The sequence below is a fragment of the Marmota monax genome, unplaced genomic scaffold (genome assembly GCF_021218885.2).
Source record: "Marmota monax isolate L192 unplaced genomic scaffold, Marmota_monax_Labrador192_F-V1.1 WCK01_AAM20220418_F8-fsc00142, whole genome shotgun sequence".
Classification (NCBI taxonomy): Eukaryota; Metazoa; Chordata; class Mammalia; order Rodentia; family Sciuridae; genus Marmota; species Marmota monax.
In genome coordinates this window covers 2,507,117-2,534,567 of record NW_026692025.1, presented here as the reverse complement: position 1 = coordinate 2,534,567, position 27,451 = coordinate 2,507,117, and the positions used below count along the sequence as shown (strand labels likewise).

General features: G+C 42.6%; 1 protein-coding gene and 1 pseudogene across 2 annotated transcripts; one reads left to right on the top strand and one right to left on the bottom strand.

Moving 5' to 3' along the window:
- Positions 1 to 366: 366 nt before the first annotated feature.
- Positions 367 to 7,870, bottom strand: LOC124098811 (oxidoreductase HTATIP2-like; annotated as a pseudogene).
- A 1,849-nt stretch (positions 7,871 to 9,719) lies between these two features.
- LOC124097578 (paraneoplastic antigen Ma6F-like) lies at positions 9,720 to 13,734 on the top strand. Of its 2 annotated transcripts, none has more exons than XM_046452061.2 (2): positions 9,720 to 10,118; positions 10,774 to 13,734. In XM_046452061.2, exon 2 carries the CDS (start codon positions 10,818 to 10,820, stop codon positions 12,834 to 12,836), a length of 2,019 nt encoding a protein of 672 aa, XP_046308017.1. In that variant the 5' UTR covers positions 9,720 to 10,118; positions 10,774 to 10,817; the 3' UTR covers positions 12,837 to 13,734. The 2 variants fall into 2 exon arrangements, with proteins under 2 accessions (XP_046308017.1, XP_058438531.1); XM_058582548.1 differs by lacking the exon at positions 9,720 to 10,118 and adding an exon at positions 10,228 to 10,335.
- The last annotated feature ends 13,717 nt before the right edge of the window (positions 13,735 to 27,451 follow it).

The following is a 27,451-nucleotide window of genomic DNA, read 5'->3' as shown; positions in this document are numbered from 1 at the left end:
ATACTACTGTTGTGACTGCAGAGGAATGTTTCAAAGCTGTCTCCCAATCAGTGGCATCATAACCATCAGAGGAATTTTAAGCAAAACCAAACTGCAGATTCCTATGCCCACTCCCCCAAGTTCTGATACAGAAGGTTTGAAATAGGCTCTATAAATCTCTATTTCTCAAAAGTTCCCTGAGTTATGTATATGTACAACCAGGCCCTGAGCCACCAGTGCAAAGGACAGTCATGTGCCAATTGGATCTATGTGGCTGAGAATAATCAAACAACCAAGGTAAAGCACACTAATTCTTTTGAAGCCCTGAAATTACAGATTTAGTGATAGATGTTGAAGTCTGTGGTCAAAAGCACTTCTGCAGTGTGGTTATGGCTTGAGAACACCATGAGCTTTTCCCAGGTTGTGGGTGGCCTTGTTGTCCAGAAATTCCATCTGCTTGTCACTTGATCTCACCATGTTGTTCATCTTTGCCCTGCCACAGTCACCACAGGCACAGAGTGCGCACTGGCCCAAGAGTCTAGTAAGGAGTCAAAGAATTTCCTAACCAACCATTCACCTGTGTGAGATTCTTGCCTATAACAGAACTCCAGGCCTAAGTACTGAGTAGCAATCAAATTTTAATTCTCCAACCCCGGCTTCTACTTTTCCCTTCTAATTATAAAAATTTACTTGACCTATCAGCTCCTTTAGAGGACAACAAGTTGAAATATTTGCACCCTCCAGCTTTTGCCAGCTCTGCAGACTTTGGCACATAATCTCAATCAACATGAACAAATTCCTCTGGCCCAGCTTTGTTTCTGGTGGTACCCTGGCAACTGAATTCAACATCATGACCTTGAAAGGCAGAAGCATAGTCTTCCAATTTTTTAAAGTCCACCAGTTCTTGATTCACATTTTTATAAGCTTCTTTCTCAAAGGGGAGCTTCCTCCAGCCAATCAGAGTGACTCTGGAAAACAGGTTCTGTTCCCGGATTTCTTTTAAGAGCTTTTTGCTGGTTTCCCTGCTGGTGCCTAGTATAAAGACGGATTTATTCTGCATCTTTAAGTCTTCTGGAAGCTTTGGCTGTGCCTCTATGTCTGCCTTGTCAGCTTGGTCTTCTGGGTGACTTTCTAAGGTAAATCTTTAGTAAAGAATAATAGTTAATTTTTTTTCATTTAATAAAAGCAGCTATTTTTCTGAGTCAACATTTTTTTAAAGAGAGAGAGAGAAAATTTTTTAATATTTATTTTTTAGTTTTTGGTGGACACAACATCTTTATTTTATTTGTATGTGGTGCTGAGGATCGAATCCAGCGCCTCACGCATGCCAGGCGAGCGCACTACCGCTTGAGCCACATCCCCAGCCCAAGTCATCATTATTAATTATGACACATATTAATTTTTTCTCTCATGTTCATCCAGACTCACTATTCAAATAACCTAACATTATATCTATTAGATATTTATGTTTACAAAAAATAATAAACTTGAGTTTAATCAAATTGACTTATTCTGACAATCTTCATTTCCATAATAATTATGTTTCATAATATGCTTACAACATTTTTCCAATTTTTATGGTTAACTAAACTGTAGGCTATACTAGGTTAAATAATGAATATTAATTAAATATATCAGTTATTTGTAAGTGAATTTAAATTTCTAAGTGAAAAACACCAAGCAAAAATTTAGGTACTTTCTTCTTCTTCTTATAATACAGGGAAGGTCTCTTACAGATTTGAGTCTTGTTATAGTTTGGGTCTAGAACATCCCCCCAAATGCTCATGCTTTAAAGGGCCTGTTCCCAATGCAGCAATGTTCAGAGGAGGGGCCCTTGGGACTTGGTTGGATCATGAGGGCTGTGACCTCATGAGTAAATCAATGTACTCATGAGTTGACAGTTTCATGGTATTATTGGGAGGTGGTTGGAGTGGTAGTAGGTGAGGACTAGTTGGGGGAAGTTAGTCACAGGGGACATTTCCTGTAAGGATGTATCTTGTCCCTAGCCTCTTTGTCCCTCTTTTTTTCTTCCAGGCTATCATGTGGTAAACAGCTTTGCTCTGCCACCATGATGTTTCTATGTTGGCATTAGTGGACTTTAGACTGAAATTTATGAAAATGTGAGCCAAAATAAATCTCATCCTTTAAGTTGTTTATGTTATGTATTTAGGTGACAGTGATGAAAATTGACTAACACAGGTATTATGGTTTGGAAGTGAGGTATCTCCCAAAAGCTCAGGTGTGAGACAGTGCAAGAAGGTTCAGAGGAGAAATGGTTGGGTTGTGAGAACCTTAACCCAACCAGTGAATTCATCCCCTGATCGGGATTAACTGAGTGGTAACTGAAGTGGTAGGGTGAGGCTGGAGGAGGTGGGAACTGAGGCATAGCTATGGGGTATATATTTGTATTTGGCTATTGGAGTCCGTCTGTGGTGCTATTTCTCTGTCCCTCTCCCTATCCCACCCCCTCTAGGTTTTCTAGTGGCCATTTTTCTGAGCCTCCTTCCTTTAGCACACTCTTCCACTGTGATATTCTGTTTCACCTTGAGTCCCCAGCAATTGAGCCAGCTTCTATAGACTGACATCTCTGAAACTATGAGCCCCCAATAAACTTTTCCTCCTCTAATTGTTCTTATCAGGAGTTTTGATCACAGTAGCAAAGAAGCTGACTAAAACAAAAAAGTTCATTAATAAAGTTGTTCTTTTTTGGGTACACTTAGAAATTATATTGTCAATAAATCTTTGTCTATAAACAATTGTGAGGTGTATTCCATAAGCCTTGCTAGTCTGCCATAAAATATAACTAATACTTTGAAATTATTTATTCCCCAATTTTCTCTGTAAAACAAAAGTTACTAATGATCAGAAATTAAATGATCAAAAATTAAATGATCACAGAAATTAAATGATCTTCCAAAAAACATTGGGAACAAACAGAAAAGAGCACAGCTAGGATACACACTTACATCTTACTGACTACAGAGCCCACACCCTTATCTAGAATTAATGTTAGATTTATTAAACCTTTCTGATTTCGGCTTAAAATTCCAACTTGTGGTGGTCTTTTGTTAATATAGTAACAGATAGTAATTTGTACAATCTTTAAAAAAAATTTTTTTCATTGTCAGTGTCTATGTAACTGTTAGAAGATTTAAGTTAATGTACTGATTAATGGTCCATCAGAAAATTCTATTTTTCTGCCTGAAAATCTTCATTAAAGGAGGAAATTTTGACCATCTGGGGTTGTGGCTCAATAGGAGAGTGCTTGCCTCACATGTGTGAGGCACTAGGTTCAATTCTCAACATCATATATAAATAAATGATTAAAATAAAGGTCCATCAACAACTAAAAATTCTTTTAAAAAGAAGGAAATTTTCTGATGTTTTATAATATAACACTATCAAAATAAAACTCAATTTAAAACATATTTTATTATGGAAATTCTCACAAATACACAAAAATAAACAGAGTAGCATGATTAAAAAATGAGATGATGAAAATGAAGTGAAAAAACCTGACTGGACCCAGAAAGTCATAGAAATTTCATAAAAAATAAATTTTGTTATTCATGTTCAAAGCTGGGTAAAATCTTAACAGTTTGTATTTATTTTATTTTTTTTAAAGAAAAACAGTTTAGTATCAAATGAAAAACTAGAACTTGGGGGTTTTCTCTGTTAAAATAATCATGGATTATTGGTATGCCCTTAAAAGTAGGTTGTAAAAGCTTTTTTTTTTTTTTTTTAATTGAGTAATCTACTTTAGAAAACACAGATTTTTATTGGGATAACTTTCTGTTTATGGTGACTTTATTATTGTTTCAGTCAGTTCAAGCTTGTAGAAAAAATACCATGCACTGGGTATCCTAAACAAAAATTTATTTGTAACAGTTCTAAAATCTGGTAGATTTAAGATCAAGGAACTGGCCCACCTACGTAGTGTTTTCTGAGGACTGTCTTCATGATCTGAAGATGGCAACTTTCTTGTATCCTCACATTGCTGGGAGAGCAACTACTAGTGTCTCTCTTTTTATAACAATACTAATTCCATCACGCTGGCCACATTCTTATGATTTCATCTAAATCTAATTGCTTCCCCCAAACCCTACCTCTTAATACTAGCCCATTGAGGGTCAGAGTTTCAAAAAATGAATTTTATGGGAACATAAATATGCAGTACAGAACAATCATGTCCTTAATTACTTAAGGAAAGCAAGTTTCTTGCTATTAAAGACCTAAGTGGGGGCTGGGGGTGTAGCTCAGTGGTAAAATGCTTGCCTCTTACGTGTGAGACACTGCATTCAATCCTCAGCACCACATAAAAATAAATTAAGATACTGTGTGTTCATCTACAACTAAAAAAAAAATTAAAAAGAACTGTTTTTTTATATGATCATGTTATCTCCTATATTCTTTTAGAATATCTTTTTATTGTCACCTCAGTTGAATAGGTGGTCAAGGGGTGTTTTTCAATGGTGCATGATACTATATAACCAAGTATTCAAACCTCTGACAACTTTTGACATTTTTCCTCTAAAAATAAATTTTAAATGATGTCTTCTTTGATAAAAAATCATCTTTGAGACTTTTCAGAGAGTCCCTGGAAAATCACAAAGAGTTTGTTCTTTTGTCTTGGAAAAAGGAATGATAGAATAATTAGGGTTTGCATTATATGAGTTGTGTGGAAGTGCTAGATTTTAAATAATGCTTAGCTTTCTTTAGATGAGTTTTTATGAAGGAAGTGTTATTAATATTAATATTTCACAAGGTCAATCTATGTTTCCACTGTAACATTACAAAGGTTCTTTCATGGCCAAAGTATTTACAATCATATACTTTCCACCATGCAAATACATACCATGGGAGGCAAGAGTACATATTATTTGCCTTGTTATTTGCGTATACTAGACCTAGATGGTCATAGGTATGATTTTACCTGATACACCAGGAACTATAAGCAATAGCCTAATATTTCCTTTTCCTAACTAGATAAGACAACATCTTCATCAAAAGGGATCATATGAACTCCAAGATGAACATTCCCAAGACAATGATGTCCATGAGTCCTGGATAGCACCTAATGACTCCTATTCTATTTGTGATAACTGTACCTAATGGTATATGTCTGCTTATCAAATGGGATCCTGTTATCTTTCCTTACTAGCCCCTATTGAATATTTTTAAAAATTTTTGTAAGTTGTAGATGGACAGAATGCCTTTATTTTATTTGTTAATTTTTTATGTAGTGCCGAGGATCCAACACAGTGCTTCACATATGCTAGGCAAGCACTTTGCCACTGAGCTACTGCCCCAGTCCTCCCTGTTGAATCCTTAGACTGCCTACTTTTCTCACCCTTGCTACTCTATTATCTTTGATTTAATTTCTTCAAGCAGTAGAATATTCAAAAGAAATATGTCACAGTTACAAGGTTTGGTGTACATCCCATCCCTAGAAGTCCGTGATCTCCTTTTCTCACCCGATTTTCAAGATATCATTGAACAAAAGTCTAAGAGATTGGGAATAAATCTTAAAGACTTGACTACTGTGGTAAATCATGCGTGGAGCTCCTGCTACAGGCCACTCAGGAAGTTCACCACAACCATATTTTACAGACTTTGCTTTTGGAAATATCTGTGAGTCTGAACCTTCTTACTGAACCCACTTCAGTAAGAAGTCCAGGACATAGTCATGTAAAATCATCTGGCATTGGACACAATTCTTGCTTCTCCAAGGAGCTGCTGTGATTTGGATGTAGTTTGTCCCTGCCAAAATTCATGTGGAAATTTGGTTGCAAAGGTGGCAGTGTTGGGAAGTGGATATTTTAAGAGGGATTAGTATGTTTCTCATGAAACTGGATTTGTATTCATGGGAATAAATTAATTTGTGTGAGAGTAGGTTGTTATAAACTGGATTAGCTCTTTGTCCCCCTCTTCTGCTCTTGAATGCTTCCCCTTCCAATTTTCCACAATATATGAAGCAGCATGTGGTCCTCACCAGAAGCTGAGCAGGTGCTAGCACCATGCTTTGGGACTTCCAGGACCATGAGCCAAAATAAGCCTCTTTATAAATTTATAAATTACAGAAATTTCCGGTGCTCTGTTATAGCAATAAAAAATGGACTATGACAGAGACACATGTGCAGTCATCAAAACTGACTACTGTCTATGGGTTATCCAAAACCTCTATGTCTATACTGTCACCAAAATATTCAGACTGCAGATGGGGAAACTTGTCAGTTGCCAGTGTCATTCTCACTCCACCATCTGAAGATGCTTCAGATCCAACAACTAGAAATCTTGACTGGCTTGCCCTAGAACTTAACATCTTCCTCTACCCCAAAAAAACCATGGTGCATTTCTTACTAGAGGCTGGTGTGCTAAAAGTCTAGTTCTCAGGGGTTTATGTTTTATGCACCCTGTGTAGTGAGCATGCATATCATTGTACTGAGTTCCAACCATCTACTCACTATTCACTGAGTCTCCTATTTCTGTCAGATGCTTCTGCTAATTTTCCCTACATGCCACCACACAAGCTGTGATATATGCTTCCCTAAATGATCCTAGAATAGGAGAAAATTGTAACCATAAATATGTTCAGTGCTGCCAGTCTATAGCATTATCATATAGTATATTTAGGAAACACTAAATTTATATATACAGATGTGTGTGTATGTGTGTGTGTGTAACAATTTGGACAGTAAAAATGAATATAAAGTTTGTTCATATCTTAGGAAGAAAGAGTTATTTGTTATTCAGCACTTAATTGCACCTCAACCAGGGAGCCAACATCAGTTCCCAAATCTGGCTGTGCAATGTTCCATTATTTCAGCACTCTACATAAAAACTCGAGAAGATTGTTAATAAAGTAGATGGGATAGGGTGAAGGAAGGGGAACTTCTAACAATCAGATGATAATCCTACATGAATCTCAGAAAAATATTCAGTGAACCAGGTCTATACATGTTCCCATTGACAAATCTGGTGCATAATTGTGTCTACTTACAATTTTCCTACCCAGGGAGCAAAAGCAAGCTATCATTATCAATTTCCATAGTTCTTTAGAAATATACATTAAGGAAATTATAAATCCATTGGATAACTTTCCCTCTGGTGCCAAAATATCACATACACAGGCTACTCTTTGTGTGTGTGTGTGTGTTTTGTTTGTTTTGGTACCAGGGATTTAACTCATGGGCATTAGACCACTGAGCCACATCCCCAGCCCTATTTTGTATTTTATTTAGAGATAGGGTCTCACTGAGTTGCTTAGCACCTCACTTTTTGCTGAGGCTGACTTTGAATTCATGATTCTCCTGCCTCAGCCTCTCAAGCTCCTGAGATTACAGGCCTGCACCACTGCATCTAGCTCCTGCTATGTTATATTGTTCTAGTGTTTAAAGAGATGCCATTGGGATGAAGTTTTTATCTCAGTGTCTCAGTGATACAGCATGTGCTTAATATGCGTGACACCTTGGGTTCAACCCCCAAAACCAAGAAGAAAAGGGAGTGATCATTTAAAATGTCTCAAGAGCAAGAAGTTCCTTTGTGGATCTGGAGAAGGCTTTTTTTTTTGACTTCTGGTTAGAAGGTAGGTCCTGAAAAACCACTAATTGCACTGTAACAAACTGCAAAAATATCAGATGATAGAAATGTCATTTTTATACATTTTTTAGTTGTAAGTGGACACAATACCTTTATTTTATTTTATGTGGTGCTGAGGATTGAACCCGGTACCTCATGCATGCTAGGTGAGTACTCTACTACTGAGTGACAACTCCAGCCCCAATGTCATATATTTTTGAAGGACATCTGAGAGTTGTATATTTAATGAATTCTAAAGTAACTACATTCCAGAGAGATAGAAAGAAAGAGACAAGCACATACCAATGGCCATTTTCCTCCCTGGCAACATGGGCTTGGAAAACAGAAGATTGGACCAGCCATTGGTGGAAAAATTGCTGGGATAAGAACTGTTAATGATTGTGTGGCCTGAGTAGACAGATTAGAATCTGTAGGAATTCCAAATGCATAGTTAATTCTCCCCATCTATGTATCCTCCTAATGGGTTTATTTTATGAGTGCAAAAGGACAGAGAATATGGCTGAGACTGAGGGAGGTGAGAGGAGGAAAGGGAGGGAGGTGAGACAGAAATTGATTCACTGTGCTGTTTAGACCCCAAAGTCCTGCCTGAATTTAGCATCTAAAGGCAGCAACTTATAATATACATAGGACAGATTCCAACTTCAAGGCTCTTGGAGCCTGATGCTAAATGATCTAAATTCAAGTCATGCTGCAGCTCAAATCCTGATTGGATTGAATTTATATATCTCAGGTAAATGAGTGCTTGACCATGGAAAGGATGTACCCTCATGGTGTGTGTGTGTGTGTGTGTGTGTGTGTGTGTGTGTGTATATATATATATATATATATATATATATATATATATATATTTTTTTTTTTTTTCCCAGTGTAGTTCTTTTAAATACAATGCCTGGCATACAGTACAAATCCAAAAACATGTGATGTAATGGGACAATGTTACCCATGATGATAGTAATAAGAATTCATTGCACCTGAAATTATATTTTCCAAAGCAGTCCCTAAAGCAGTCTAGACTCCTGAATTGGGGAAATAGACTCCATCTTGTAATGGAAATAGTTTTGAAGTCATAATATAAAGGGTGTTGATACGGGGAAAGTGGAGAATGAGGGACATTAAAATATCAATCTAACACAGGAATTCATGTGCAAATTCTTCACCTCCACTTTGCCTGGAACATCAGATGTGTTTTGCCTCTGCCGCAGCTACCCCACTGTTCATGTTTGTGGTCATGGAAGGTCGGTACTCAGGGTTGTACTGGGGCCCAGTCTTGGGGAACTCTCAAGGCTGCTACCAGATGGACAGCCAGTCCCAGACATGACAGAGATTGGCTGAATTTTCCCAAAGGCCATTCTTGACCGACATCTGCAGAAAAAGACCTACAATGTCTCACTTCAGCCAATCCTTCATTTTTGGGGGGTAAAGCAGTTCCAGTGTTTCTCGTCACATCACTTTTTTCTTCAGAGCTCAGACTTAGAACCACTGGTTTCCTGCTCACTTTGATTCTGCAGATGTTGTGGTTGCCCCAGGGAAAAGCTGCCTTCAAAAGTGGCTGCAACAACCAACTTTCAATATCCTCACCATTGTTGGCCTCATTACCCCTTTCTTTTTCTGGGTCCTTATGGTCATTTACTATGCCCACTGGAAGGTAAAGTTCCATGACAACCATGCAAGAAGGGTGTTCTTATTGCATATTTATAGAGGAGGGGCAGAGATCTTCAGTGATTTGTGTAAAACCACTATTTAGCTACAAAGTGAACACAGCTTTCAGGGCTGGGGGTGCAGTTCAGTGATAGAGTGCTTAGACCCTAGGTTTGATCCCTAGCACTGTCAAAAAGAAAAAGAAAAAAGTAAAGTGAAGCCATGACATGAAACTCATCATTTTTTCATTGCAATGGCTTCCTAGGTGATGAAGGCTGGCTTTGCAGCATAAGGAGCTGCGATGAGGCTCTTGAGTCAGGGAGAATTAGCCTCTGCCTGTTGTAGAGGGCCTTAGAATAATGTGGTGGACTTGTAAATACAGAGTGACACTGGCGACCCAGTCTGGAGTCCCAACACTTAGCTGTCCACTACCTCTAAGCTTCCAGCCCCAGCCCCCCACCATGAGCTTTCTGTTTTCCAGCTACCCCTCCCCCCTTCTCCCTGCACTTCCACTAGGCCATCTTGTTGGTGGAGGGCCAATGGATGTGCCTGTTGATCCTGGAGGCTCCAGGCCTTGCCACGTCAAGCTCTTACCACTGCAGATCCTGTCACCACTGGCAATACTGACATCTCAGTCTGTCCAGCCATTTGTCCTACACAGGGGCACTGAGATCTTTCTCCCTCATCTACCTGGAGCTTCTGGGAGAAGTGAGAATCTCACTAGGGTCTGGGAGACCACCTCATCCCTCTCTCCTCCTGCCAGCCGACTGCGCAGCCCCAGGAGGTCGACTGAGGTGTTCTTGGACCTCCTGCTGCAGGACTTTGAGACGACCTCCAGAAACAGCTCTGCAACCTGAAGGCGGCATTTCCCTGGGGGCATCCACAACATCAGCAGAATTGAAGTGAGCAGGCAGCCAGGGGCTTTGCTCGGAAGGGACCCCACAGTGACCGCGAATACCCTGGGAAGAGGCTAGATTGCCCCGGTAGGGAGACGCAGGAAGGGGACATAATAGGACGAATGCAGAGACCGGAGGTGGTGCAGCCTCCCGGCTGCAGGAGTCTGATAAGGGAGAGCTCCTGGCTGAAGCTTTGGGGCCAGCTCTGGCTGCAGAGATGCAGGTGACAGTGGGAGAGGAAGAGGCTCCGGCTGTGTGTGGGGAGGGGTCTCTTGGCTCGGGATAAGGGAGTCGCGAGAGGGTGTTGCCAGGTAGCAGGGATCAAGGATCCAGGATCGGAAACTCTAGATCCCGCGCTGGGAAAGAGGAGCGGAGAGCTCCTAGCTGCAGGGTTGCAGATGGTAATGGGAGGGGCTTCTGCTGTTAAGGTCGGATCAGCGGATGTCAGCCCAGGTGGAAGGGGTTCTCACTACAGACATGAGACGTATAGTCAGGGACTCAGTCGCTGCATTGCAGGACCAGAATGGGGGAATTCTGGCTGCGACACGGGGAAGGAAAGATGCTTTAGGCTATTGCTGGGGAGGGTGGTGGCAGGTCTCCAGTTGTCCCTGGGGTAGGGCTGTCTGGCACCCACATCTTTTTCTCCCCTTTGCCCTCACAGGCTGCAGCAGAGACTGCCACCCTCAGCTCACACCCTGTCGGATCATGCTCCCTCCCACCAGGTCCCCTGCTATGGCGCTGGCGATGCTGCAGGACTGGTGTCAGTGGATGGGCGTGAGTGCACAATGCTCACTGCTCATCCTGGGCATCCCTGATGACTGCGAGGAAGATGAATTCCAGGAGGCTGTGCAGGCTGCCCTCTGGCCCCTGGGCAGGTACCGAGTGCTGGGCAAGGTCTTGAGGAAGGAGCTTGGGTCCAGGGTAGCCTTGATTGAATTCCGTGACACTTTAAACAGAAGTTTGATCCCCCGACAAATGCCAGGCAAGGGAGGACCCTGGACTGTGGTCTTCCTGCCCCCAGATTCTGATGCTGAATTACAAGAGAGACCCAATTTCACTGCACAGTCTCAGGGGCAAGAAGTGGCAGCAGCTGCAGGTGAGGTAGGAGCTTCAGGTGACAGAGTTGCTGCAAGTGAGGGAGGAGCTGTAGTTGAGGCAGAAGTACGTGAAATAGGAGCTGCAGATGAGGCAAGAGCATCAGGTGAGGAGGGAGCTGCTGGTGACATGGGAGTTGCAGGTGTTCTAGGAGCTTTGGGTCTGGTAGGAGCTGCAGGTGAGGCAGGAGCTGCAGGTGACGGAGGAGTTGCAGGTGAGGCAGGAGATGCAGATGAGGCAGCGGCTGCACGTGAGGCAGCAGCTGAGGCAGAGGCAGCAGGTGAAGTAAGAGCTGTGCATGAGGCAAGAGTGTCAGATGAGGAGGGAGCTGCAGGGGACATGGGAGTTGCAGGAATTATAGGAGCTGTGGGTATGGCAGGAGCTGTAGGTGAGGGAGGAGCTGCAGGTGATGGAGGAGCTGCAGGTGAGGCAGGAGCCGCAGGTGAGGGAGGAGCCGCAGGTGAGAGAAGAGCTGCAGGTGAAGCAAGAGAGTCAGATGAGGAGGGAGCTGCAGGGGACATGGGAGCTGCAGGTGTGATAGGAGCTGTAGGTACAGCAGGAGCTGCAGGCGAGGCAGGAGCTGCAGGCGAGGAACGAGTCTCGGATATGGCAGGAGGGACAGATGACGCGGGAGCCCAGACCCAGCAGTGGAGCCAGGCCCTGCAGCCTGTCCTGGAAAACATGGCCTATGAGGAGCTGAGAAGCTTTTCTGGGATTGAAGAGCCAGCCTGTGGGGAAGACTCCTTCGACAGCTGGCTGGATCATGCCAACGACATGCTGTACCTGTGGCGCCACATATCTGAGAGGGAGAGGAGGAGGAGGCTGGTGGAGAGCTTGGGTGGGCCTGCCCTGGATCTCATGTGTGGGCTCCTGGAAGAACACCCAGACACTCCTGCACAGGACTGCCTGGCCGCGCTGGTGCAGGTGTTTGGGAACAAGGACACCCGGATGACTGCACGCCTGAAGTTCCTGACTTGCTCTCAGCGGCCTCAGGAGACTCTCTTTGCCTACGTGATGCGCTTGGAAGGCCTGCTGCAGGTAGCCTTGGAGAAGGGGGCCATCCATCCGGCTATTGCTGACCAGCTGCGAGCCCAGCAGGTGCTGATGAGGGCCCGACCAAACCAGATGCTCCAGAACAACCTGAGGAGGATGCGTCTGGAGAGGAGGCCACCCGGCTTCCTGGGGCTTCTCCGGCTCATTAGGGAGACTGAGGCATGGGAGGCTGCCCTAGCTAGGAATGAGCAGGTGGAAGGTGAAGAGGGAGCTGAAGTACAAAGTGGAGACCCAGCTGCCTCCCAGGATGTGCAGGCCCATAGAGAGGCTACTGAGTCTGGCCCTGCCACCCATGACCGCTCCCACCCCTACGCAGGTAATGAAGATGCCAGTGCAGTTGCTCCTGAGCCTGAGCACCCTGCAGAAGATAATTCGGATTCTGATGATGCCATAGCATCCCCTGCCATTCAGAGAAGAGAAAATGCTCAGGTCCCTGCAGGCCTAGACCAGGCAGAACCCAATGAGGCACCGGGGGCCCCCACCCCAGGTCGGATGGGCAGGATTTCTGATGCCAGTCCAGGAGGGCCTGGCTGGATGCCAGAGAGTCTGGCCCAGGAGGAAGAGCGGGAGGCCTAGGAGCCCTTGCTGGAGGTGTCAGGAAACGAGGATGGGGCTGGACAGACAGATTGGCCACCCTGAGATCTCCCCAGGCAAATAGGTTCAGAAGACCTCTCCTCTCAGGCAGCAGAGCCTTGGAGGGAGGGGCAGGCCAGGCCAGGGCCTACCCTCACCCCAGATCAGGAGCAGGGCCCAGGGAAGGGCTCACCCAGCCCAAACCAAGCCCCTGGATCCCCCCAGCTCCCCAAAGGGGCCCTGGCCACCACCACCACCAGACTTTTCCAGTGACCCCAAAGACCATATTTGCCACCAGATGGAGCCAGGAGAGGTGCCCCTCCTCATGGAGGCCCCAACCCCAAACCCAAACCCTGCCAGTCTAGGGCTGCAGGCCTAGAAGTGGGGGGATGGGCTGAGGTCACCTGCCACCTGCACTGGACTGGGAGACGTCGGGGAAGAGAGTCCATCTCAAGGGTGCCAGCTGCCTGGCTCTCCCAGCAGGCAAAACCCCAACCCGATTCACTGTCCCCGGGACAGGGTGCGACCGTCCCTGTCCCTGGAAGCCCGCCTTATCTGTAAGCCCCATAGTGACCCACCTCAAGCAAACGCCCACCCCCACGCTAGCCATCGTTCCTGTGCAAAGCCGTGGGGTGTGTGTCAACCCCGGGCAGAGGACCGCGCCCTCGCGGCCGGCCACCTCCAGGCCCGGGCACGTGCCGTGAGCTTCCGGGCGAGCCAAGGCTCTGCTCGCTCCTGTCCAGTGTCGTGAGCTCAACCTCTGCTTTCTCGGTGTAGATCTAGGCCAGCTGCCTGCCGCTTGTTCTCGTGGAGATGTGTGTGTGTTCTTATCTGAGCAGCTCCTCCCAGGAGGCCCTGAGCCCAGTCCCCAGGAGTCGGAGACGGGAGCCGGCGGGAAGGATGGACGGCGAGGGCGTGGTGGACGCTCACCCCCTCGGTGATCAAGACCGCGGCCTCCCCTCGGGCAGGAAGCACTGGACCTTAGATGGAGGGGGAGGGCCAGGGACTGTGCTTTGACGTTCCACCCCGTTGTTCCTTGTGACTCAGTTTCCTTGGCTTGGGGGGGGGGTGTTCCCTGTTATGCTTTCCAGTGTCCTGTGACCCTTCTGTGCCAGCCATAGGGCAAGGGCCACCCCACAGCAAGTCAGCCCCTCAGGGGGCTCCCGGAATGGAAGTGAGTGTTCATTGCCAGAGGCCATTGTCCTGGCAAGAGGCACATCTGGGTCCTCAGAAAGGGAGGCTGTGGTGGGAGGGCCCCAGCGTGGAGACAGAGGAGGCTCCTCCTCTGCAGCCCCAGGAGGGGGGGCGGGCCGACCTGTGGCCTCGAGTGGTTGTGAAGAGTCCCTTTAGGTGTTGTCATCCCTTCTCTTCAATGGTTTCTGTAAATGTTTCTCTTCAATAAATCTCATGGATGTTCCAGAGGACTCTCATGCTAAGGGCAACTGGGGTCAGGGAGTGTCCCTCTTCATTATGGTGGTAGTGTAAAGACACTGGACTGGTGCTCTAACCGGGGAGTGGTTTGGGGGTATGGTTCTGATATGATCTGCTAGGGCTGTGGGGTACCCTAACTATCAAAATGTTGTGACCAAGGGTGAGTGGCTTATTAAGTCCACGCAAAGATACCTAGATGATCTGGCTAGATTGTCAGTATTCAGCATGTTGGTGGGTGAGTGTAGTGGTTGCCGGGATCACCGTCCCTTATCCCATGGCTTTATAACAGTTTTAATAGTTTTTTAAGAACTATTTTTAGTTGTTGATGGAACTTTTTTATTTTCTTATATATGGTGCTGAGAATTGGATCCAGTGCCTCACACATGCTTGGCAATTTGTTTACCACACATCCACAACCGGAGCCCCCTCATGCCTTTATAAAATAAGTCTGTAAGACAGTGAATCTAGCATAGGGGACACATGGCAGGACTGCAGGTATATATTACAGATTGAATATATATATATACATATATATATATATGACTTGGTGAAGAAGCATTCTTCCGGCAGGGCCGGCGGGCTTAGTGGTTCAGAAGGAGGGGCATCCCCAGACCTTCCGACTCCTGTTTGGCTGCCACGATTGAGGCTGGGTGGTACTACGTACTGGGTTCCAAAGGGCACAGACCAGGTAGCGTTGCTAAACATCCTACAGGGCACAGTACAGCGCCCAAGCCCGCAACGCACAGAGCAGAATTATCCGGCCCAAACGTTAATACCGCTGAGCTTGACGACCCTGTTCTGGTGCGTCATGGCGTCTTTGGGAACAGAATCTTAGGAGGAGTACAGAGGCCCGCTCAGGCTACCGACTCCCAGACCAGATCAGCAGACGCTGAAGCCGTGCGCCTGCGCGTGGGCGAACGGGCCTCTGGCGCCTGCGCCGCGTGGAGCGTGAAGCCGCAATAAGAGTGTGCCCGCGCATGCGCGCGCCGGGGCACCTCGGCGCTCGCGGTCGGGCAGCCTAGGACCATGGCGAGTGCGCCTGCGCACGCCGCCATTTCCTGCAGCCGCCGGCCGGGAGCCGAGGTGGCCGCCGGGAAGCGCGCCCCTGGGCCGAGCGAAATGGCCGCCAGGGCGAGGCGGGCCTCGGCGGGACTAGTCCCGAGGCCGCGCCCTTGCTGGCCGCGAGGTGGCGCGCGAGGATCGCGGATGGGCCTGGTCGTCCGGCTGGGGCTGTGTCCGCCCTTCCCCCACCCCAAGGCACCGCGGGTAGAGGTGGCCTCAGCAGGCTGGTCTTGGGGTGGCCGCGTGTGCACGGCTGGGGGGCGCAGGGGACCGTCGCATCCGGACACTGGACAGTGGGCTGCGGAGGGCGGGGGGCGGGGGGGCGGGGCGTCCGTTCAGCCACCAGAGCCCTGGGGCGGGGTCACCGGCTTGGGTACGCTGTGCCCCTCAGTGGTTAGCGTTGCCTGCGGGAGATTCAAACCAAGCAAGCCCGTGCCCCGCTGAGAGCTCTCACCCTAGTCTTTCTATGAACCTAGTAAGTTCCACAAAGCAATTTTGTAACTGCTTGAGAGGTTTGTTTTACTCCTCTAAAGACCTCAATTACGTAAACAATTAAATATATCTTGCCTTATTGGTGTGTGTATGTGTGTTGTCATCAGTGTCACCATCCAAATCAGCTTTTGCATTGGGGTCTATTTGTCCTTGCAGGTGACTCCAACATTTAGGAAAACCATAGAGGAGCCTGTGAACCTGCACCATCCCACACACATATGTCCAGGAGAATAAGTTGAACCTTATAACAGGAGGCATAGCAGAGATTAGAACCACTCCTAAAGATAAGGAAGATATCGGTATGGTGGTCATCATCTTCATTCAATTTACTACTCTCTGAGTTGCAGTAATCGGATTTATTTGGAAGAATGTACACTACCCACACTTCACTAGGTACTAATCCCAGGTGGAGATGCTGTTAGACATGGTATGATTTTTCTAGCACATTAATAAGGTCTTATGTACATTGCATACAGCCATTGTATTGAAGAAAATGTTCCTTTCCATTTCAAGCAATCAAGCAAAGAAGATAGACATTTCAAAATCATGTGGAGAAAAATTTTTATTTGCACTTTGTCCCAGGTACATGTTAACTCTACTGTTTTCTGTCATAGTTCAAAAAGATATTGATTATATAGATAACTCATAGATCATCACCCAGATCCAATACACTGATGCTGTGATTGCCAGGATAGATAAGAGGCAGCCAGCTCACTGGAGATCCTCGTAAGGTATACTGGCTCCAGAAGGTGTGAGAAAAACCTTAAGAATATCCAGGGACCTGCCACTTCAGTGAGGTTCTTAAGGGATCAGTAGTCAGACGCATGCCACCATCTGCATCAAAAAAAGTATATGACTTTCTAGATATAGCTTATGGTATGCTCCTGGGTCCTGGTAGAAATAACCATGACCATGGAATACCAAGTGACTGTGTGTATAGAACTTCTCATTATGAGCTAAGTCCTCTCAGCCCTATCAAATCACAGTCAGGAACCATTAGCAATCTATTACAGGAATGAGCTGGTGCATCTGAAATACAAACTGGGTGGGGAAAAGATATGAGTAAGCTGTGTGGGCACTAGCTCAGACCCCCATGTTACCCATCACAGTTACTTCAGTGCCCCTTCCTCAGGTCACAGCTTTGGCCATGTGATCTTATATAGCTACTTGAAGGAAGAGGAAAAGGCCTGAGTTTGGCTTATGGTGGAATTGTCTTGGTATCTGAGTATAATTTAAAATGGATAGCAGCTGCATTTCATTCATACCCACCCTAGGATGCCCCCAAAAGACAGAAAAAGAAGATCTTTCCAGTGGAGCTTTGAGTGGTATGCCTTGTTATTACTTCACGTGAAAAGAGAAGTGGTACAAGATAGGCATATACACAGATTCCTGCATATTGTCCAATGGCCCAGTGAAAGGCCTAGAAAGAAAAGGATAGGATAATTGGAGATAAGGAGGTATGAGGTAGAGGCAATATGGATGAACATATGAGAGTATATTAATGACCAGCAGAAGCATAAAGATGAACTAAACAGTAAAGCAGAAAATAATGACTCAACAAAGTTGACATTAGCTACTTTTCATTTATCATCCAGTGGAAATGCGCACATGAACAGGGTGGCTATAATATGAGAAATGGAGACTGATGGTGGGCTCAACAACATGGAATCCTCCTCAGAGAGGCCTTTGATGCTGCTACTGGCTCTGAATGTCCAATGTGCAACACAGATCAATGCTGAGACCCCCCGATATGACATCATTTCTCCAGCTTGAGTCTCTTTTCTTTCAGGAGGGCCATTCTTCTTTCTTACAAGAATGGAAATATATTCTGAGTATGAATTTTCCTTTCCTTCTGGCAGAGCTTCAGTTAGCTTCACTATTCAGGGGCTGCTAGAGTGTATAGTCTGTAAACATGAAATCTCACAAAAGATAGTATCCTATTAGGGGACACACTTTGTAGTGAAGGAGGTATGTAAGTGGGTCCATGAGCATTACATTATCTGGTGTCACACACCACATCGTCCAGAAGCTGCTCGTTTAGTAGAGTATGTGAATGGACTGCTGAAGGTTCAGCGGAAGCATAACCTTAGAGGCAGTATTCTGAAGGATGGGGTGTCATCATCCAGAATGCAACATATGCACTGAATCAGAGACCTCCAGGTGGCACTGGGTTCCCAGTGGGAAGAATATGTCTGGAAACCAAAGGATTGAGGTCACAGTGGCCTCACTTTCCATTATTCCCAGTGTCTTACTCAGGGGGCAACTTTATGCTTCCCAATTCATCAGCTTTGGGCTTTGCAGAGGTTCTGGTCTCTAAAGAGAATTCCCTTTCACCAGGAGATACAGCCAGGGTTCCATTGTACCTATATCTGTGACTGCTGAATAGGCATTTCTGAAGTTCCTTGTGTATAGAGATCAGTAAGCAGAAAGTATCACTATTTTGGTAGGAGTAATAGACTCTTATCAAGGAAAAGAAAGAACTACTGTTGCAGTACAAATGGGAAAGAATATGTGGGAGGCCCAGATGATCTCCTTGGGTGACTCTTGATATTCTCTTGCCTGACTGTGGCTATGCATGTGTTATGTAGTAGTTAGTAAGGAGTTGTGGAATACAAACCAGTAACAGAGCAGGGTCACATCACAGGGTTTCTTTAAATTGCTTGTAATGAATAATTGAGTAATTTACAGGAAACCAACAGGTATGCTAACCCTGAGAATAAACAGGTAGAAACAAAGGGAGCCAATTAAGAAATACCTCAAAAAGGAAACATCAATGGGGATAACTTTTTAGGATCTACTGGGATAATTGTAAAGTGAGGATTTATGGCCATAGGTTTCTCAATGTATATCAGAAGGGAAATTTCTTTACTAGGGGACTGTAGAACTACACATAGAGATTCAGACCTTGGGACTCTTCCTATAACAGAGGAATCGAAAGAGAACATGAAGGGGAAGCTTTTTACTTCCACTGTGAATGGATTGTGAGCTAGACAAAAGGAGGGTAATGGTGGGTAGAGGTGATGGGATCCTTGACATTTTAGGGAGTACTCTAGAGAGAATGCTCAATCACAGGTCAATGGTTCTGGGAACCATATGAACAATCACTCATTTAATGGCATTCTAGTTGTTGAAATGTATTGGTTAGCATAGTGGTACATAGGAAATCCAGGATGATGGGATGGTTATGCATGGAAGGATGTTGGCTACACAGGGGCAGAGACTGGCTGAAGATCAAGATTCTCTAAATGGCTTTGAAGGCTATCTGTGTCTATGTGCATAACCCAGCAAAAAGGAGCAAGGTAGGCATAAATTACAGGCGCTCCTTAATGTGGTTATGTCCTAATAAACTTACAATGAATAGAAAATATCCAAATTAACACTTAACTTATAGAATCCTAGCTTAGCAACATAATACACTATAAAGTATTCCCTCCCCCTGCACATATTGTAGGGCTGACTGGTAGCTGTACCTTGCTGCTGCTGCTGTGCAACTTTAGGAGGGAGGTATGTACTACACATTGCTAGCCCAAGAAAAGAGCCAAATCCAAAGTTCAAACTATGGGTTCTACTAAATGCCTATAACTATTCCACCATGGTAAATTTGAAAAATCACAAGTTGAACCATCCTTAACGTGGGAACAAATTTTATTCAATGTTATTTATAGATTGTTTAATACCATCTTTATCCATTTTATGAATTTGAAAGAAGCTAATTACTTATTATTAGTAGTAGTAGTAGTAATAATAATAATGATAATGATGATGCTCAAGATTCCCTTCCTACTTATGGATTTAGCAAAGTAACTTTCCCCAAACCTTTACATGACCTTAACAGTAGCCAAACACTTCCAAACATTTTTATTAGTGCATTATACTTATACATGATATTGTGGTTCATTTTGACATAATTCTACAAGCTTTAGATATAATTGGATATGATTCAGTTCCAAGTACTTCCCATTTTCCTCCCACCTCTCTTGCCTTGTTCCCTTTCCCTTATTCTACTGATCTTCTATTTATTTGCAGCTTTTAATTAGTGCTTTCTAGAGATACATAAAGGTAAAATTCATTGTAGAATATTTATATATACACAGAGAGAGTTTCATCAGATTCATTTCACCATTCTTCTTTCCTGTCCGTCCTCTCCCCGACTCAATCTACTTCCTGTACTCCAATAATTTCTCTTCTATTTTTTATTTTACTTTTTAAAAAATTATTAATTTGTTCTAATCAGTTATACATGACAGCAGAGTACTCTTTGATTCATTGTTCACAAATAGAGCACAATTTTTCACTTCTCTGGTTGTACACAAAGTAGGTTCACACCATTTGTGCAATCATACATGTACCTAGGGTAATTGTGTCCATCTCATTCCACTATATTTCATATCTCCATGCCCTCCCCTTTGCCCAATCAAAAGTTTCTCCACTCATCCCATGCACCCCTCCCATTATAGATTAGCATCCACTTACCAGAGAAAATTCAGCCTTCTGTTTTTTAGGATTGGCTAACTTCACTTAGCATGATATTCTCCAACTCTATCCATTTACCTGAAATGCCATAATTTATTCTCTTTTATTTCTGAGTAATATTCCATTGTGTATATACACCACAGTTTCTTTATCCATTCATCTATTGAAAGACATCTAGGTTGGTTCCACAGTTTACCTATTGTGACTTGTGCTGCTATAAACATTGATGTGGCTGTGTCCCTGTGGTATGCTGATTTTAAGTCCTTTGGGTATAGACCAAGGAGCAGGATAACTAGGTCAAATGGTGGTTCCATTCCCAGTTTTCCAAGGACTCTCCATACTGCTTTCCATATTGGTTACACCAATTTGCAGTCCCACCAGCAGTGTATGCATGTGCCTTTTTCCCCACATTCTCACCAACACTTACTGTTGTTTGTATTCTTGATAACTGCCATGCTGACTGAAGTGAGATAAAATCTTAGAGTAGTTTTGATTTGCATTTCTCTAATTACTAGAGATGTCGAACATTTTTTTTTCATATATTTATTGATCAATTGTATATCATCTTCTGAGAAGTGTCTGTTCAGTTCGTTAGCCCATTTATTGATTGGGTTGTTTGTTTTTCTGGTGTTAAGGTTCTTTTTTTTTTTTTTTTTTTTAGTTTTTTTAGTTCTTTATATATCCTGGAGATTAGTGCTCTATCTGACATGTGTGTGGCAAAAATTCACTCCCCAAATGTAGGCTCTCTCTTGACCTCATGGATTGTTTCTTTTGCTGAGAAGACACTTTTTAGTTTGAATCCATCCCACTTATTAATTCTTGATTTTATTTCTTATGCTTTAGGAGTCTTGTTAAGGAAGTCAGGGCCTAATCTGACGTGATGAAGATTTCAGCCTACTTTTTCCTCTATTAGATGCAGGGTCTCTGGTCTAAGTCCTAGGTCCTTGATCCACTTTGAGTTTTTTTTTTTATATTTTTTAGTTATAGATGTATGCAATATCTTTATTTTGTTTATTTATTTTTATGTGGTTTTGAGGATCAAACCCAGTGCCTCACATATGCAAGGCACATGCTCTGCCACTGCTTCAGTTGAGTTTTGTCCATGGTGTGAGATAGGGGTTTAGTTTCATTTTGCTGCATATGGATTTCCAGTTCTCCTAGCACCATTTGTTGAAGAGGTTATCTTTTCTCCAATGTATGTTTTTGGCTCCTTTGTCTAGTATGAGATAACTGCATTTACGTGGGTTTTTCTCTGTACCATTAGTCTACATATCTATTTTGGTGCCAATATCATGCCATTTTTGTTACTATACTTTGTAGTATATTTTGAGTTCTGGTACTATGATGCCTCCTGCATCACTTTTCTTGCTAGGGATTGCTTTGGTTATTCTTGGTCTCTTATTTTTCCAAATGAATTTCATGATTGCTTTTTCCATTTCTCTAAGGAATAACATTGGGACTTTAATTGGAATCGCATTGAATCTTCTATTTTTATGGGATTCTCCGAACCCTACCCCCTTTCTCCTTATTTTGCTCTAGATTCCACTTATGAGAGAAAACATTTGAATCTCGACTTTCTGTATCTGACTTAATTCATTTAGCATGATGTGCTCCATTTTCATGTATTTATGAGCAAATGTCATAATTTTATTCTTCTTTAAGGCCAAGTAAATCTCCATTGAGTATATATACACTACATTTTCTTTATCCATTCATGACTTGACAGGCACCTGGGCTGATTCCAAAACTTGGCTATTATGAATTGTGTTGCTATAAACATTGATGTGGCTGTATCACTATAGTATGCTGAGTTTAGTTCTTTTGGATAAATACCAGGGAGTGGGATAGTTTTTGGGCACCCTCCACACTGCTTTCCAAAGCAGCTGTATTAATTTTCAGTCCCACTGACAATATATGAGCGAGCCTTTCCCCCCACATTCTCATCAGCATTTATTATTATTTGTATTCTTGTATTCTTGATAATTGCCATTCTGATTGTAGTGAATGAAGTCTCAATGTAGATTTGATTTGCATTTCCCTGATTGCTAGAGATGTTGACCATTTTTTTCACATTTACTGACCATTTGTATTTCCTTTAAGAAGTGTCTGTTCAGTTCTTTTGCCCATTTATTAATTGAGTTTTTTTGTGTTAAGTTTTATGAGTTCTTTATATATTCTGAATATTAATACCCTGTCTGAGTAGTGGCTGATAAAGATCTTCTCCCATTCTGTAAGCTCTTTCTTCATGTTCTTGTTATCTTTTCTGTGCAGAAGTTTTTAATTCGATGCTCTCCAACTATTGATTCTTGGTTTTATTTCTTGAACTTTAGGAGTATTGTTAAGGAAGTCAATATATGTGCCAATATGTTGGAGTGTTTAGCTTACATTTTCCTCTAGCAGTTGCAGAGTGTCTGGCCTAATTTCTAGGTCTTTGGTTCACTTGAGTTAACTTTTTTGCATGGTGACAAAGCAAGATTTAGTTTCTTTCACACACACACACACACACACACACACACATACACACATACACTCATGTATATATATACAAAGTTTTTCCAGCACCAAATGGTTATACACCACAAAATGTGGTGTTTAAAAGGTTATCTTTTCTCCATCGTATGGTTTTGGAAGTATCAGATACTTTGTCAAGTAGCAGATGACTCTATCTTTGTGGATTTGTCTCTATGTTTTCAATTCTATTCCTTTGGTCTTCATGTCTGTTTTGATGCCAATACCATACTGTATTTGTTACTATAGCTCTGTGGTATAATTTGAAATCTGGTATTGTGTTGCCTCCAGTATTACTCTTCTTGTTCAGTATTGCTTTGGCTATTCTGGGTGGGTGTCTTTTTCTTCCAAATGAATTTTAGGACTGTTTTTAAAATAACACTTTTAGTTTGTTTTTAAAATATTTAAAAATGCAGTACTGAGAATCAAACCCAGTGCCTCACACATGCTAGGCAAGGGCTTTACCACTGAACTACAACTCCAGCCCTAGAACTGATTTTTATCTAGTTCTGTGAAGAATAACATTGATATTTTTTTTATGGGGACTACATTGAATCTGTATAATGCTTTTGGTAGTATAGCCATTTTGACAGTATCAAGTCTGCCTATCCAAGAACATGGGAGGTCTTCCTAACTTCTGAGGTATTTTTCAATGCCTTTCTCTAGTGTCATGGTAGAGGTCTTTGCCTCCTTAGTTAGATTTATTCCCAAGTATTTTATTTTATATTTATTTTATTTTATTGTGAATAGGGCATTTTTTTCTGTTTTCTTCTTTAGCAAAATCACTGTTGGAGTATAGAAAAGCTATTGATTTGTGTGAATGTTGATCTTTTATTATACTACTTTGCTGAACTTATTTGACAGCTCTAGACTTTTTATTTTAGAGTTTTTGGGTATTCTAGCTATAGAATCATGTCATCAGAGATTTGTGACTTCTTCTTTTCCGATTTGTATTACTTTACCTTCCTTCCCTTGCCTGATTGCACTGGTTAGAGTTTCACGACTATATTGAGTAGGGTGGTGAAAGTGTACATCCATGTCTTATTACCAATTTTAGAGAGAATGCTTTTAGTTTTTCTCCACCTCAATGAGATGTTGACTTTGAGTTTTTCATATATGGTCTTTATAATGATGATATAAATTCTTCTATCCCTAATTTCTCAAATGTTTTTTAAACATGAATGAGTACTGGATTTTATTAAAGCCCTTTCTGCATCTATTTAAAGGATATGATTCTTGTCCTTAATTCTGTTTGATGAATTACATTTATTGATTCACATATGTTTAACCAATCTTGCATCCCTGGAATGAAACCCACTTGATCATGGGTATTATCTTCTTGATGTTTTTATGAATGTGGTTTGTTGGTATTTTATTAAGGATTTTTGCATCCATGTTCATCAGTGCTATAAACTTTCCTCTTAGAACTGCCTTCATACTGTCCCAGAGATTTTGGTATGTTGTATCTCTATTCTCATTTGTTTCTAAGAAATTTTTTCTCCCCTGATTTATTCTATGTTCCATTTCTCATTCAAAAGTGCATTATTTCATCTGCAGGTATCAAAATGGTTTCTGTTTTTTATCTTGCTGTTGATTTCTGATTTCATTCCATTATGATAGGACAAGATGTAAGGAATTATCTCTATCTTTTTGTATTTGATAAAAATTTGCTTTGTGCCCTAAAATATTATCTATTTTAGATAATGTTCAATGTGTTGCTAGAAGAAAGTGAATTTAGTTGTCAATGGATGAAATACTCTATAGATGTCTGTTAGGTCGATTTGACTAATAGTATTTTTTTTTTTGTTCTGAATAGTCTAATGGTGAGAAGGGTATGTTATAATCACCCAGTATTATTTTATTGTGGTCTATTTAATTCTTAATATTGAGAATCATTTGATTTATGTACAAAGATGCAACATTGTTTGGGGCATAAATATTTACTATCATTTTATCTTGTTGTTGTATGATTCCCTCAACCAGTATGAAGTGAACTTCTTTGTCTCTTCTGATTAATTTTGGTTTGAAGTCTACTTTATTTGATATAAGAGTAGTTACCATCTTTAATTTTTGTTTCCATTGGCATGTTATTTTTTTTTCACATCCTTTCACCTACAGTCTGTGGATGTCATTGCCTATACCATGAGTCTCTTGTAAAAAAACATATGGTTGGATCTGTTTTTTAAATCCAATCTACAAATCTATGTCTTTAGATTGAAGAGTTTAGACAATTTACATTCAATGCTATTATTTAGAGAGGTGATTTTTATTTCATGTCATTTTACTTCTAATTCTTATTTCAGACTTGAGTTTCCTTTCATTGAATATTTTACTGCAGCTCATCCCTATGCTGTTTTTCATTTATTTTTCATGAAATATTTGTTGAAATATTTTATAGTGCAGGTTTCATGGTTATGAATTGTTTCTTATTATTGTGGAATGTTTTTATTATACGCTTAGTTCTGAAGGATAGTTTTGATGGATATAGTAATTTTAGTTGGTGTCTATATTCTGTTGAGAGCCACAGCCGAGTTGGGATGGTGCCTGGCATTTTGCCAGAAGGAGTGGTTGAGAGGTGAGGCCAGCGAGCCATTAAGATGATGATAATTAAGTTAAGCTGTGTGTAATTGCCGTGACTGAATGATGCTGGATTGAAACAGGCTGTGGAATCAGTTGTATATAGACCCCTGCTGTCTGGCAATAGGGCGGCTCCTGCTGCCTCGGATGCCCCTACTTTTGAGTTCTCGTGGAGTTCCCATTGAGTTCTCACAGAGCCGGTAGAGGGCGGGGAGAGTTCCCAGGGAGTGCGCTTGGAGTGCTGGTGGAGTTCGGGCAATAAAGTAGTTCCTGTTTGTAGTTCCTACAAGTGCCTTGTGGCGGCTCGGTTATTTTGTGCCCAGCCAGACTGCAGCATTTGGTGGCCCGTGAGGGGGACGCCTGAAGCTTGGGGGTAAATGAAATTGCTCGCCCCTGAGGGCAGGGCGAGAGAATGGGTGACCATTTCAAAAAACAATGTGTTCTTGTTTTGATTTGTTACGTTTCTGTTTCAAGCTGCCTGCCCCTAGAAATAAATAGGATGCTAGAAAAGTTGTTTGGCCCTGAGGAAGAGATAAAGATAGACCACGAATATATATTTCAAAAAAATAGGAAAATTGATACAATGCATTTTTGTTCCATTTTTGTTTCATTCTGTTTCGGTTTTGTTTTGTGTTATCTTGTTGGGTTGCGTTATCTTTATAGTACAAATATGGGATCAGAAATTAGTAAAAAACAAACTGAAAGAGTGTTAAGTAAATTGCTAGAGGAAGAAGGCACCCCACTAAAACCAAGAACAGTTAGGGCATACGTTGATACAATACAAAAATGTAGCCCGTGGCTTTTTAAGGAGGAGTTGTTGAATATATCACAATGGGACCATCATGGTGAAGATTTAAGGAAGATGGAAAAGAAAAGCCCAGGAACTCTGCCAGTTGGCACATTGCCATTGTGGATGATGATATGATTTTGTTTGCCTAGTCCAAAGCCTTCAGTTCAGACTATGGTAGAAGACATGTTAGATCAAGTAAAAGAGAAGGTCTCTTGAGCTAGTCAGAGGAAGAAAGATTAAAGAAGGAAGGGCTATCAGGGGAGAAGTTACAACAGGAGGCTGCTACTAACACCTTTCTATCACCAGAGGGCGTAAGTGTGCAACCAACAGCTCCACCTATGGAGACAACATATGCTGGGTGGCCCCCAACCCCCGTAGTTGATAGATGGGATCCTGAGACAGGACCTAAAAGATTAGCATGCCCTGTATTTGAGGAGGCAGGAGGGCAGCGAATTCACAATGCTCTAGATTTCAAAACAGTGAAGCAGCTGAAAGAGGCTGTAACAACCTATGGTCCTCAAGCACACTTCACTGTAAGTATGGTCGAATCCATTACCAACTTGGACATGACGCCAGCAGATTGGGTTAGTATGTGCAAAGCTGTGCTAAATGGAGGACAATATCTGTTATGGAAGGTTGCCAATCAGGAATTTTGCACGGAGACAGCTAGGCGAAATGCAGCAGGCGGTTATCCTCAGAGAAATCTAGATATGTTGTTGGGAAAGGGACTTTATGAGGGTCAGCAGCAACAAATTGGATATGATCCTGCCATATACTCACAAATTGCTACAGAGGCGGTTAGGGCATGGAAGACTTTACAAGGACATGGAGATTTACAAGGTCAATTATCTAAGGTAATACAAGGAGCTAATGAACCTTATGCTGAATTTGTAGATAGGCTTATTCAAACAGCTACCAGAGTTTTTTGGGATACAGAACAAGCATTGCCATTAATTAAACAGCTAGCCTATGAATAAGCAAATAGATGGTGCAAGGAGGCCATTAGACCATGGAAACATGAAGATTTAAACACATATATTAAATTATGTAGAGACATTAATGAACAAGGGCAAGTCTTGGCAGTTGCAGTACAACAGGCTTTAGGTGCCAGGCCAAAAACATGCTACAATTGTGGACAAACAGGACATTTTAGAAGGAGTTGCTCCATAGGAGGAGGGTTTAACAAAACTGGATATGATCAAAGGGGTAGAATACTGGGTATTTGCCCACAATGCCATAGAGGGAGACATTGGGCTAATGAATGCCATTCTAAAACCACCATAGA